The 15,208-nt window shown below is 41.1% G+C and overlaps 1 protein-coding gene across 1 annotated transcript in view; it reads right to left on the bottom strand.

Annotated features, from left to right (window-relative positions):
• Positions 1 to 5,233: 5,233 nt before the first annotated feature.
• LOC126285086 (odorant receptor 83a-like) overlaps positions 5,234 to 15,208 on the bottom strand; it is a 64,544-nt gene continuing 54,569 nt past the window's right edge. The window contains exon 7 of the mRNA XM_049984411.1: positions 5,234 to 5,314. Coding sequence (XP_049840368.1) covers positions 5,234 to 5,314 — 81 coding nt within the window. The remainder of the gene's footprint in view (positions 5,315 to 15,208) is intronic.

The following is a 15,208-nucleotide window of genomic DNA, read 5'->3' as shown; positions in this document are numbered from 1 at the left end:
CTCTTATCAAAGCTAGAGGCGACGGTACACGGTATAATGGAGATGTCCTAGAGATGGCTAAATCTTTCTTATACGGTGTGCACACACGCGATTCGTGATTTGAGCGGCGGTAATCAGCGTGTGAGTGAAAGAGACAACGACACGCCGGAGTCTCTGGTGATTGTCGTCCTGCCACGTGGTTTCTACGGAAACCACAATGTCGGCTAAGCTCGTCGCGCCTCTGTCGACCCTCCGACGTACCACCGCAGCGGAGAGCTACGCGTTGTGAGTACTTCAGCACACATTCACTCTATGCTAATTACAGCTGACACTGAGTATGGAGCTGGCTTCAGGATGTTGCTTTGGCCCGTAACGGTGCTGACGGTAAAAAGCTGTGCCCGTTGAATACGCAAAGAACAACTTAAACTTACGTTCCGAATAAGACTGTTTATCATAGTTTGCATGATAACAGCCGCTGCGAACTGCAGTGTGTACTATTTAGCATAAAGAAAACGTCTGTTTTGGGATGTTTTTGTAGCAGGAATGTTTCTCAAAATATGGTCCTCGGTCAGTTACGGATATTATCAATCTTGGGTAGTTTACTCTGTCCCTTGCTTCTGATTTGTGGTAATGTCAGCTTTAAATCGTGCCAAGTCTCATTTGGCGTCGTACTGTACGTGAATATCGTGGTTTTAATGCTCTGTAGCGTTTATTACATTCGATTTACAATTGTAAATAATCCATCCAACAACAGTGTCTTTGCACATGCACTGTTTCCTGTGTCTTCCGTTAGAAAACTCTAATAGCAAAAGATATCTATTAGTGAACAGGAAGCTGTTTGTGGTTTACATTTTCCAAGGACTGAATCTATAGTGAGAATGAAACTTCCGTTCAGTATTGAGTTTCATTGTAATCTTTAAAATGATAATAACATTCGTAGATGGTATCACTTCTTTGAAGACACCAGCTGTCTTTGCAAAGGGAAGAGTACGAGACGAGAAACTATGATTGATGAACGCGTTGAACTAGTGAGAATGTGAAATGAAATTTTCATTCTACAGCGGAGGTAGGAGACGAGGTACTGGTGTAATTGCCGCTGTGAGGAAGAGGCGTGAGTCGTGCTTGGGTAGCTCAATTGGTAGAGCAGTTGCCGCGGAAAGGCAAAGGTCCAGAGTTCGAGTCTCAGTCCAGCACACAGTTTTAATCTGCCAGGGAGTGAGAATGTATTTCATTCGTAGCCCCAAAACCAGTGAGGAAAGCTAGCAGTGAATTACCAACTCCAGTAACGTCTGTCTGGAGACTATGAAGGAGACATTTACAACTGCGTCCTTGTCGTTTGCAGTTGTTACAAGCTCTAAAGCCTGCAGATTACGGTTTACGTGAAACGGTATTTTGCTGCATGACAATGAAAATTTTCTGGATCGCACCGTCTTCAGTGATGGACCGATTTTGTACCTAAGTGGAGATGTGAACACACATACTGCGCGAATCTGGGGGTCAGAAAAGCTGTACGAGATGCTACAGCTGCAACGAGACTCCGCTACATTGATTTTTGTATGTCGTTTCGGCATAAAGTTTATGGGCATTTCTTTTTCGGTGAGGAAGCTGTGACTGGTGTTTCTTCTCTTGATGCGCTAAAAAAGGCGTAACAGTTGCTGAGTCGTCCGGATATTACTTCATTGTTGTAGAGGATAACAAAAACGTGTAGCAAAGGTAGTTATTATATGTAGTAACACATATTAGCAATAATGTAGCACATAGCTGGCACGTGGAACTGAAGAAGTCAGTACTGGGGAGACAGGGATGAAACAGCTTTCTCCCAGTCGAATACCACCGATTAAAACTGGAAAAACATCGGTGCCTAGTTAGGACGTTCCCCACAGCTCCTTATAGTTTTTGAACAATGAATATTAACTCGTGCTGATGATGGTTCCATGATCTTGCGTAAAAGCTGTAGCTGTGAAGCCTGTAATATAATTATATTTATTATGATCAAATTATTCTGTACAGATACAGTCTGTTTATCATTAAAATGTTATTTTTTCAGACTTTGTGCTACATTTCGTTAATTCTACCATTATCACCAGCTACTTAGTAACAAACTCACTATCGTGTATTTTTTATATGTTTATTTACATAGTTTCACATTTGCATGACATAATCGACTAGTAGCAAATTTGATTGCATAGGTGTTCAGACCAGCTTTAAGTGTAGAAGGAACACTTATTTTGTACATATCTGAATAAGACGTAAATCTTACACTAGGAAACGGTCAATAGCAAGACATTACAACTCCGCTGTTTGGATGAATTACGTTTTTGGTTTGTTTATTCAAAAGCAGTTAGAAGCTCACAATTTGCACGCTAATTGAATGAGATGTTGCTTACACAATTGCATGATTGTGGAACGAGGCACGTCTATGGTCTTGTATGTACAAAGCTAATACAGCGGCAGACAGCTGAGGCATCTGTAGGAATACTCAGTTTTTATGAAACAAATTTCTTTTTCTGTGTGTATAAATGGCAGTAGTTTGTAAGAAAAACTTTTTTTTGTATACTACACATGAATTATTTATATTATTTGTGTGACCAGATGGGTTCAGCTTTTTTAAGAAGGCCTTTTCAGTGTATGTCCTGAAATGTTACATGATTATTTTCGTTATCCCATGTTGGATAAAGATTTAGAAACAATTCATGGAAGTTTTTTATAATAATAATTATATTTTTTCATTATTTATATATATTATACAAATATGGATTATATTCATGTAGAAAACAGGTTGAATGCGACCAGTTTTCCGTGTTGTTACTATGGTTTCGTAACATAATATTTACATGAAGATAGTTTGACTAAATAATGAAATACACCTTCTACTTGACCAGAAGATATTATTACATACACAAAAGAAAGACAGGAAACAAACTACTACTAAACGAGCAAATGGGTTTTAACTAACCACTCACTGTTCACACAGATTATGTAACTAACAAACAGTATTGACTTAAAAAATGGTTCAAATGGCTATGAGTACAATGGGACTTAACATCTGAGCACTTATAACTACTTAAACCTAACTAACCTAAGGACATCACATACATCAATGCCTGAGGCAGGATTCTAACTTGCGACCGTAGCGGTCCCGCGGTTCCAGACTGAAGTGCCTAGAACCGCTCGGCCACACTGGCTGGCCAGTATTGACTTAAGTGTTTACAAAACTAACAGTTCATATTTGGTGCTTTGCGAAGTTATACTTGCGTATTAGGAAGCTGTGGCGCTTAAGTGATACAGCACATAAAAGATCACGCCATTGCACATTATTTTAGTATGTTTTGTCGCGTTAAAGTGCCGCAAAATGTTGTATTGGTGGATAAACATGCTACAAATCTACATACCGTGTAATAGTTCATTATGGAAGGGAAGCGAGGTATAGCCCGTATACTTCTTGAGAGATGAAGGAGGCCATATATTCAATGGGTAAGTAAATTTCACAATTTCCTCGAAAGTTTTTTTTTTTCCCATGGAGGCTTCCAAGTGCATCTTACATCAGTTGTGTCAAATCGTTATGTATTTTCGATACACAATGCAGACAACGTATAGACATGGTAATAACATTGCAATACTTAATATGAAAGGCCACAATTATGTTTAAGAACACAAACGCATCTGCAAGCTACATTTGTGGTGTGAACATCTTTACATATTTTTTTATACATAATACAGCAGTTTATAGACACGGAAATAAAATTCAACAGTCTGACTGTCCATGGTGCTGTTTCAAAAGTCAGGTGCATCTTAAACTGTAAGTTAAAGAAGAACATCAGAATCTTTAGGTCGTTTTGATATGTAACGCAGGCAGCATGTAGACCTGGAAATAGTATTTGGACAAACTGAGAGTCCATAGTTACGTTTTATGCGTCAACTTCATCTTAAATTGTAAATTACACTACTATCTTTATGTACTTTCAATACAATTACATACATTTTAGACAGGGTAATAACATTGTGACACTTCCTGTAAGTTAAACAATGACTGCACCCTTCCAGTAGATGCACCTACTGATACACTAGGATGCATATACTGTCAGCTTCTGGTGTTACAATACTATTTGAGTGCTGAATGCTTTCAGTAAGTGTTACCCACTGTCAGGTTATAGCGTACATTCCTTCACCTTCTGGTGTTGGAATGTATTTTGAGTTCTGAATGTCTGTTTGCTTGTTTGGAAGTGTCATCTATTACTGTCTTGCCTACTTACCGTATTATTTTAACCGCATTTGCCTTGTACGGTTATAGAACAATAATACAGACGACTTGGAAATTAATTTGGCACTTTTGAGAGTTCACAGTCATGTTTTAAGTGACAAGTGTTCCTGAACCTGTAAGCTGGATCATTAGTATCAATACTTGAGCCACATATGTGTTGACAAATAGTACAGACAATTTAGATGTGTGAATGTTTAATGTGAGGACTCATTCTGCTATGGACCAAATGCATAAGAAGAACAAAACTATTATCATTGTCAAGTACAGCTTAACGTGTAAGTTACACCAGTAGTGCCACGTGTGTTTTCAAAAATAACTTTGACGTGGAAAATAATTTGAGGGTCCATTGTGCGTTGCACCAAGTGTGGGTACAAGGATCGAATTTTATTCTTTGCATGTGGACTACAAAGAACAAAGTGGTTGACTGGGGGTTAACTGGCTGCTGTTTCGTTTTAATGGCCTGTGATCCACTGTGCTGTATTTGACAGTTACATTTTAACGACTGATAAAACACTGGCCTGTTACTGGGTGATCCAAACGTTTATGTGTGTGTGTGTGTGTTTGTGTGTGTGTGTGTGTGTGTGTGTGTGTGTGTGTGTGTGTGTGTGTGTGTGTGTGTGAGAGAGAGAGAGAGAGAGAGAGAGAGAGAGAGAGAGAGAGAGTTGTGCAAGGTCTCATACAAGTCGACGCTCGACAAAGCTGTGGTTCTGCCGATGAACCAATGTCAAGTTGTGATGCATTACTCGAATATTTATTCACAAGTACAGAACTTGTAATATTTATTACATAATGTAAATATAACATCATCTACGTTGTACATGAAGTTGACTGTTTACAGATTTTGAAAATTTTACACAAAATAGTGCTATGTGTCTACATACAAGAGAAAATACAGCAGTACTCATGACTACTGAATTTTATGCTCTAAAATTGCTCTTGTGGAGTCTCAATGTCATTCATGTGGTCCTACAGATTTCCTCCTTCTTGGTAATGTTACAGTTCCTGCTTAGCAACGCTTTGCTCGGCCTTTGCCTGGTATATGAAGTTCAGCAGACTGTACGAGACGTTCAGTATCTGTAAAACGAAACACTTAAACTGTTATAAAATGTGTAAACATATACTAACATTACAAACATGTATTTTACTGGTACTGACCTCCACTTCTGTTTCCTAGCAGAAATTAAATGAAATTTAAAAAAAAATACTTGTATTACATTACACCTTTCATGTCGAGATGTAATAAAGTTTCGAGTTTTCTCATCTTACATTCACAAGAGAGAAGCCCCAAAAACTATAGAACATGGTTTCTATTGCCAGTAATAGCTATGAGTGTGGAATTGGGAGGGATTCTCAATTATGAACACTGGAAGCGATATCCAGTTGCTACATTAGCTTGATAATCTCCTGGAACCCCAGTAGATTGGAACTGTCTTCAACTTCTTTCTGCGAGAATGATGTCACACATAGAGGTTAGCTAATCATTTGTTTCACACGGGCACATCATGAATATATTACATTTGAACTGACTTAAGACTACTAAAAGATTTTTATTTTAAGGACAATTGACCTATTAAGAATAGGCCCTACTATGTCCATCTCTTGTATCATGGATGACTGTTTCCATTGCTTCCATTATATCGATTCTCTTACTTTTACCATGGTTTGCAAAATTTTCGTCTTCCTTCGGTTTTCAAAGTGTCTTTAATAAGTGTTGTTAGTAATAATTTGTTACATTTTTCTAGTCTGTAGCAGTCTACTTTTTTTTTTTAACGGAATTCTGAAATTTCTGCCATATTTGCCAAAATAATATTTATTACATCGGCTGTGGATAATTTTTTAACGCCAGTTGTCTTTAAGATCTGTGCTTGTCGATTTTATATTGTGAATAAGCTCCCAGCTTGATTTGTTGGTAGTGATGAAGTTGATTTTTAATTTTTTTTTTTTGGAACCCAGCTAATTTCTTAGACATTACACCAATATATAGCAATTTTAATTTTCACATGTTTAACTCCTATAGTACTGTTAACTGAGAGTCTAGTTAGCTTCTGGTTATTTAGCTTATTTATTAGCTATTGTGGTATTGTATTAACAAATGAAGGGCTATACACATCGTTTCTTGCTATGCTTTTATGGTTTCCTTTTATTGTTGGAGATCTGTATGTATAAGTGTAAATTTGTGGACTCTGTTTAACACTGGCCATATGCTGCTTTGTTGTGGATGGTGGAATGTGTGGAAAAGTTTAATATAGTGATATGTTGTGAACATGAAATAATGCTGGCTCTGTTTCAGCAACTTGATGTCAGGGAAAGAGATAGTTCAATTCTTGTCTAGAACAGTGAGCAGGTTCCTCAACCATAGTACTGAGTTTGAATAAAATGCCAGTACCAGTAACACTTTTCATTTTATAAAAATAAAAGTGCAACTAATGCTGAGATTTGATTCAAAATTGGTACTACAGTTGGGAAATCAGCATCACTATGACAAGAAATTAATCAGCTTCTTGGGCTGGCAAGAAAAGAGATCTTTAACTACAACAGTGAGCAAATTAGGCTTTTATCTCTTTCTTCATATATTAGAAGTTACATCTATTGCACAATGTTAATCCAAACTATATAAAAGTAAATATTAGGATCAGAGTCAATGTGACACACATCACTGTGAAATTAACTTGGTTAAGAACTATATTAGACATCTGTATAGTGAAGAGAATTTTTGAACCTTAAACTGTATGAAGACCAATACCTGTAACAATGTAAATTAGCGACTTCTCTACAGTTTGATTTCAGTTGTGCTTGGAAATAGATGCTATATACAGAAACAAAAGAATATCATCACTGAAAGGCACAAGAAGGTGCTTGATAGGCTGTTAATAAATACCAGAAAGAAAGATATAAAAACTTCCCATTATGATGATGGTGGTCCAAACGAAGTCATCAAAAGAACTAACACAACTGTTTCAAAAACAGAAATTATAACGCTAATAAAGGATTTAAACTTTCTCTCCTTAGTAAATTAACACAACCCATGCCGAAGCATTTATTACTCACAGTAAATTATCGACTGGCACAATTAAAGATAATGAAGTTGAGCAACTTAAGTTAGCAGACAAAGCTAATAACATCATCTCCAATGCTATTACTACTAAAGGAGTTGTTAAGTGGGCACATGTAATATGCAATAGCATTAACGTAAATTGTTCCACAATTCTTCAAAAACCTCACCAGGCAAAGGGAAATGTTTGTCACTGATTGTTAAATACAATGTATTTCAAAGGCACTCAACTATTTCGTTTAAAATAACACCGTTTTTGGATGATTCGAAAATTTTAAATGTTTTCTTCCCCATAAGTGGATGCATAAATACACATGTCCGAGTCACTGAAGAGATCTGAGAAGAGTTGTGGATTACATCATACAAGAGATACATTCTAGATTTAGGGTGAACCACGTAAGGGTATGGAGAGGCCCGGAATATGGAGGTAAGAAGTACGTCAGGAAGATAGTGCTTCTATTAAAATTTTGTATGCTGTTAAATATAAAGTCAGTTGTCTCAGAGTTGCGAGTCTGAAATATCGTTATAAATTGAAACTATCCATCAAGCTGCAAAGTTTTGATGGAGGTGCAAATGTTCAAGAAAAAGTTGCTTTGATGTGGCAGCCTAGAAAGCGCTGGATCAACAAAGCGAAGAAAGAACACAACTCTCAGAGCAGCGGACAGTGGTAAAGGTAAAGGTGAAGTAGAAAAAGTATAACAATCGACCGAGGACGAGACACCTGCAGGACAGAAAGTACACTCCTGGAAATGGAAAAAAGAACACATTGACACCGGTGTGTCAGACCCACCATACTTGCTCCGGACACTGCAAGAGGGCTGTACAAGCAATGATCACACGCACGGCACAGCAGACACACCAGGAACCGCGGTGTTGGCCGTCGAATGGCGCTAGCTGCGCAGCATTTGTGCATCTCCGCCGTCAGTGTCAGCCAGTTTGCCGTAGCATACGGAGCTCCATCGCAGTCTTTAACACTGGTAGCATGCCGCGACAGCGTGGACGTGAACCGTATGTGCAGTTGACAGACTCTGAGCGAGGGCGTATAGTGGGCATGCGGGAGGCCGGGTGGACGTACCGCCGAATTGCTCAACACGTGGGGCGTGAGGTCTCCACAGTACATCGATGTTGTCGCCAGTGGTCGGCGGAAGGTGCACGTGCCCGTCGACCTGGGACCGGACCACAGCGACGCACGGATGCACGCCAAGACCGTAGGATCCTACGCAGTGCCGTAGGGGACTGCACCGCCACTTCACAACAAATTAGGGACACTGTTGCTCCTGGGGTATCGGCGAGGACCATTCGCAACCGTCTCCATGAAGCTGGGCTACGGTCCCACACACCGTTAGGCCGTCTTCCGCTCACGCCCCAACATCGTGCAGCCCGCCTCCAGTGGTGTCGCGACAGGCGTGAATGGAGGGACGAATGGAGACGTGTCGTCTTCAGCGATGAGAGTCACTTCTGCCTTGGTGCCAATGATGGTCGTATGCGTGTTTAGCGCCGTGCAGGTGAGCGCCACAATCAGGACTGCATACGACCGAGGCACACAGGGCCAACACCTGGCATCATGGTGTGGGGAGCGATCTCCTACACTGGCCATACACCTCTGGTATCGTCGAGGGGACACTGAATAGTGCACGGTACATCCAAACCGTCATGGAACCCATCGTTCTACCATTCCTAGACCGGCAAGGGAACTTGCTGTTCCAACAGGACAATGCACGTCCTCATGTATCCCGTGCCACCCAACGTGCTCTAGAAGGTGTAAGTCAACTACCCTGGCCAGCAAGATCTCCGGATCTGTTCCCCATTGAGCATGTTTGGGACTGGATGAAGAGTCGTCTCAGGCAGTCTGCACGTCCAGCACGAACGCTGGTCCAACTGAGGCGCCAGGTGGAAATGGCATGGCAAGCCGTTCCATCGGACTACTTCTAGCATCTCTGCGATCGTCTCCATGGAAGAATAGCAGCCTGCGTTGCTGCGAAAGGTGGATATACACTGTACTAGTGCCGACATTGTGCATGCTCTGTTGCCTGTGTCTATGCGCCTGTGGTTCTGTCAGTGTGATCATGTGATGTATCTGACCCCAGGAATGTGTCAATAAAGTTTCCCCTTCCTGCGACAATGAATTCACGGTGTCCTTATTTCAATTTCCAGGAGTGTATGTGGAAATAAATAGGGAGCTTATAAACATTTTATGCATAGGATAAATCAGATGTGGGAAAAGAGATGTGAAGAGGTAGATAGAACCATGTGATTAGAAAGATAGCAAAAGCCTGTAAAATAATGAAGAATTTAAGAAGAAACGTGAAGTAAGGAACAAATATAGCAGTTATCGGCATTATAGAATGGTAAATAATTTCAAGTCACTGCTCACGGTAGAGAGAACCAGGTATCAGGACATAGTACTGCATGAATTATTTTTGGAAAATATAGAAGAAGTAACTACAGTATAAGGAGGAAGATTTGTCAAATAAATGAAAAACAAAAAATCTCCTGGACCAGAAAACATAGCAATAGAATTTGCGCAGAATGTGCTCAGTGTCTTTTGGGAGTGTTTCAGTAAGCTTTTTAATGCTTGCATACTAGAGGGAGAAGAAATGTCCAAGAAATGGAATTTGGCAAATCTAAGTCCAGTTAATAAGAAAGGTTGTAAGAATATATGTTGAAATTATTGTAGAATCAGTGATACAAACTAGATTGGTAGGTTGTGTAGTCAGGTCGTAAAAGATACGACAGAGTGGATGCTGGAATACTTTGAAGAGCAAAGGGGATTCCAGCAGAGCAGATCCTACAATGACAACGTTTTTACTTTAAGGCAAATAATAGCAACGAGATTGAAGTCCTGAGGGGCAGCTGACTTGAAAAGACCTTTGACAGAAACATATATGACATATAGAAGTTTGCAGACAATGTAATCATAGTGAGGACTAAAATTTACTCACTGTCTTTAAAAATTACAGAAGGGTTCAAGCAGGACACTGTTTGTCTCATCCTTTTTTAAAAATATACACCCAGAACGCCTTAGACTTGTGGAGTAGGAAATGTGCAGGAATTGGTATTCAGGTAACAAATGATTAATGTATGTACACCTCATTCTTCATGTATAATCACGTAGGGATGGGTAGAGAAGGGGATGGTTCTTTATGCTAAGAAAATTATTAGAAGTAGTTGATAAATTGGGAATGGAAGTAAATTTTCATAAGACTGAATATCTGTACACTAGAGAAGTGTAGGTAGCATATTAGCTGTTGGCCAGTAAATCAGAACATGTAAAAAGTGTAAATATTTGGGCAGCAACCTATCTGAAGACAGAAGAAATAGTTGAGAAATACTGCAACGGCTAGATAATGGGAAAACAGCAATGCAGAAATCATACCTCTGTTGTAGTCATCTAAGATAAGTTACAAAGTACAGAAGGCGCTCTATAGCAGTATTGTAGAGCCCAAAACAACTTATTACTGGAAAAGAAAGAAGCTAACATTTGTGGAATTGGACTTGTAGGATCGTGTAGATTACCTCGGCGAGACCACGAAAGAAACACGATTAAGAAATGACTCAGATTCAAGGAAGCATATCCTACAGAAGAACTGCAGCTTTCCTGGTATGGATATATAATCCAAATGACAGATGGTAAGGGCCAAAGAAGATCTTAATGTGCGATGTTCAGAGAAGAAGAAGAGGAAGAAAGAAGATAGCCTAGTTAGCTGGGATAAAGGCGACCATTAGAAAAAGAGAAACAGTAGATGATGATGAGAAAGCGTGGGAAAATAGAAACCAATGGCGACTGATATGGGGAATGCAGTGACACCTGTAGGAAATCCACAGGAGAGAGACAGACTAGAGTAGAGAGAGATGAAGTCCTCTAATACCAATAGATTCCAAACAGGAATAAAAATTTTAATTTTTTGCTTGACACAGATGAAAAATGGCTCTCTGAAAAAAATGGCTCTGTTGACACCAATACCTAGTGCCAAATTTAAAATACACAAAGAAAATGTGCCAGTAAGAGCAGTTGTTAATGCAATTAACACTCTAGGTCACACTTAACTTCTAAACAGTTATATACACTGCAACAGAAGCATTAAACTTTTCATAAACATTGTTGTTGTTGTTGTGGTCTTCAGTCCACAGACTGGTTTGATGCAGCTCTCCATTTTACTCTATCCTGCGCAAGCTTCAGCATCTCCCAGTACCTACTGCAACCTACATCCTTCTGAATCTGCTTAGTGTATTCATCTCTTGGTCTCCCTCTACGATTTTTACCCTCCACGATACCCTCCAATACTACACTCCTGGAAATTGAAATAAGAACACAGTGAATTCATTGTCCCAGGAAGGGGAAACTTTATTGACACATTCCTGGGGTCAGATACATCACATGATCACACTGACAGAACCACAGGCACATAGACACAGGAAGCAGAGAATGCACAATGTCAGCACTAGTACAGTGTATATCCACCTTTCGCAGCAACGCAGGCTGCTATTCTCCCATGGAGACGATCGTGGAGATGCTGGATGTAGTCCTGTGGAACGGCTTGCCATGCCATTTCTACCTGGCGCCTCAGTTGGACCAGCATTCGTGCTGGACGTGCAGACCGCGTGAGACGACGCTTCATCCAGTCCCAAACATGCTCAATGGGGGACAGATCCGGAGATCTTGCTGGCCAGGGTAGTTGACTTACACCTTCTAGAGCACGTTGGGTGGCACGGGATACATGCGGACGTGCATTGTCCTGTTGGAACAGCAAGTTCCCTTGCCGGTCTAGGAATGGTAGAACGATGGGTACGATGACGGTTTGGATGTACCGTGCACTATTCAGTGTCACCTCGATGATCACCAGAGGTGTACGGCCAGTGTAGGAGATCGCTCCCCACACCATGATGGCGGGTGTTGGCCCTGTGAGCCTCGGTCGTATGCAGTCCTGATTGTGGCGCTCACCTGCACGGCGCCAAACACGCATACGACCATCATTGGCACCAAGGCAGAAGCGACTCTCATCGCTGAAGACGACACGTCTCCATTCGTCCGTCCATTCACGCCTGTCGCGACACCACTGGAAGGCGGGCTGCACGATGTTGGGGCGTGAGCGGAAGACGGCCTTTCGGTATGCGGGACCGTAGCCCAGCTTCATGGAGACGGTTGCGAATGGTCCTCGCCGATACCCCAGGAGCAACAGTGTCCCTAATTTGCTGGGAAGTGGCGGTGCGGTCCCCTACGGCACTGCGTAGGATCCTACGGTCTTGGCGTGCATCCGTGCGTCGCTGTGGTCCGGTCCCAAGTCGACGGGCACGTGCACCTTCCGCCGACCACTGGCGACAACATCGATGTACTGTGGAGACCTCACGCCCCACGTGTTGAGCAATTCGGCGGTACGTCCACCCGGCCTTCCGCATGCCCACTATATGCCCTCGCTCAAAGTCCGTCAACTGCACATACGGTTCACGTCCACGCTGTCGCGGCATGCTACCAGTGTTAAATACTGCGATGGAGCTCCGTATGCTCCGGCAAACTGGCTGACACTGACGGCGGGGGTGCACAAATGCTGCGCAGCTAGCGCCATTCGACGGCCAACACCGCGGTTTCTGGTGTGTCCGCTGTGCCGTGCGTGTGATCATTGCTTGTACAGCCCTCTCTCAGTGTCTGGAGCAAGTATGGTGGGTCTGACATACCGGTGTCAATGTGTTCTTTTTTCCATTTCCAGGAGTGTAAATTGGTGATCCCTTGGTGGCTCAGAACATGTCTTACCAACCGATCCCTTCTTCTGGACAAGTTGTGCCACAAACTTCTCTTCTCCCCAATCCTATTCAATACTTCCTCATTAGTTACATGATCTACCCATCCAATCTTCAGCATTCTTCTGTAACACCATATTTCGAAAGCTTCTATTTTCTTCTTGTCCAAACTATTTATCGTCCATGTTTCACTTCCATACATGGCTACACTCCATACAAATACTTTCAGAAATGACTTCCTGACACTTAAATCTATACTCGATGTTAACAAATTTCTCTTCTTCAGAAACGCTGTCCTTGCCATTGCCAGTCTACATTTTATATCCTCTCCACTTCGACCATCATCAGTTATTTTGCTCCCCAAATAGCAAAACCTCTTTACTACTTTAAGTGTCTCGTTTGATAATCTAATTCCCTCAGCATCACCCGACTTAATTCGACTATATTCCATTTTCCTCGTTTTGCTTTTGTTGATGTTAATCTTATATCCTCCTTTCAAGACACTGTCCATTCCGTTCAACTGCTCTTCCAAGTCCTTACGATGTCATCGGCGAACCTCAAAGTTTTTATTTCTTGTCCATGGATTTTAATACCTACTCCGAATTTTTCTTTTGTTTCCTTTACTGCTTGTTCAACATACAGATTGAATAACATCGGGGAGAGGCTACAACCCTATCTTACTCCCTTCCCAACCACTGCTTCCCTTTCATGTCCGTCGACTTTTATAACTGCCATCTGGTTTCTGTACAAATTGTAAATAGCCTTTCCCTCCCTGTATTTTACCCCTACCACCTTTAGAATTTGAAAGAGACTATTCCAGTCAACATTGTCAAAAGCTTTCTCTAAGTCTACAAATGCTAGAAACGTAGGTTTGCCTTTCCTTAATCTTTCTTCTAAGATAAGTCGTAAGGTCAGTATTGCCTCACGTGTTCCAGTATTTCTACGGAATCCAAACTGATCTTCCCCGAGGTCGGCTTCTACTAGTTTTTCCATTCGTCTATAAAGAATTCGTGTTAGTATTTTGCAGCTGTGGCTTATTAAACTGATTGTTCGGTAATTTTCACATGTGTCAACACCTGCTTTCTTTGGGATTGGAATTATTATATTCTTCTTGAAGTCTGAGGGTATTTCGCCCGTTTCATACATCTTGCTCACCGGATGGTAGATTTTTGTCAGGACTGGCTCTCCCAAGGCCGTCAGTAGTTCCAATAGAATGTTGTCTACTCCCAGGGCCTTGTTTCGACTCAGGTCTTTCAATGCCCTGTCAAACTCTTCAGGCAGTATCGTATCTCCCATTTCATCTTCATCTACATCCTCTTCCATTTCCATAATATTGTCCTCAAGTTCATCGCCCTTGTATAGACCCTCTATATACTCCTTCTACCTTTCTGCTTTCCCTTCTTCACTTAGAACTGGGTTTCCATCTGAGCTATTGATGTTCATACAAGTGGTTCTCTTATCTCCAAAGGTCTCTTTAATTTTCCTGTAGGCAGTATCTATCTTACCCCTAGTGAGATAAGCCTCTACATCCTTTCGTTTGTCCTCTAGCAATCCCTGCTTAGCCATTTTGCACTGCCTGTCGATATCATTTTTGAGACGTTTGTATTCCTTTTTGCCTGCTTCATTGACTGCATTTTTATATTTTCTCCTTTCATCAATTAAATTCAATATTTCTTCTGTTACCCAAGGGTTTCTACTAGCCCTCGACTTTTTACCTACTTGATCCTCTGCTGCCTTTACTACTTCATCCCTCAAAGCTACCCATTCTTCTTCTACTGTATTTCTTTCCCCCAGTCCTGTCAATTGTTCCCTTACACTCTCCCTGAAACTCTGTACAACCTCTGGTTCTTTCAGTTTATCCAGGTCCCATCTCCTTAAATTCCCACCTTTTTGCAGTTTCTTCAGTTTTAATCTACAGCTCATAACCAATAGATTGTGGTCAGAGTCCACATCTGCCCCTGGAAACGTAAAGTCTTACAATTTAAAACCTGGTTCCTAAATCTTTGTCTTACCATTATATAATCTATCTGATACCTTTTAGTATCTCCATGGTGCTTCCATGTATACAACCTTCTTTCATGATTCTTAAACCAAGTGTTACCTATGATTAAGTTGTGCTCTGTTCAAAATTCTACCAGGGGGGCTTCCTCTTTCATTTCTTAGACCCAATCCATAGTCAC

The sequence above is a fragment of the Schistocerca gregaria genome, chromosome 8, assembly GCF_023897955.1.
Source record: "Schistocerca gregaria isolate iqSchGreg1 chromosome 8, iqSchGreg1.2, whole genome shotgun sequence".
In the NCBI taxonomy this organism is placed as follows: domain Eukaryota; kingdom Metazoa; phylum Arthropoda; class Insecta; order Orthoptera; family Acrididae; genus Schistocerca; species Schistocerca gregaria.
The sequence above is the reverse complement of the archived record's forward strand: the minus strand, read 5'-3'. Positions and strand labels throughout refer to the sequence as shown.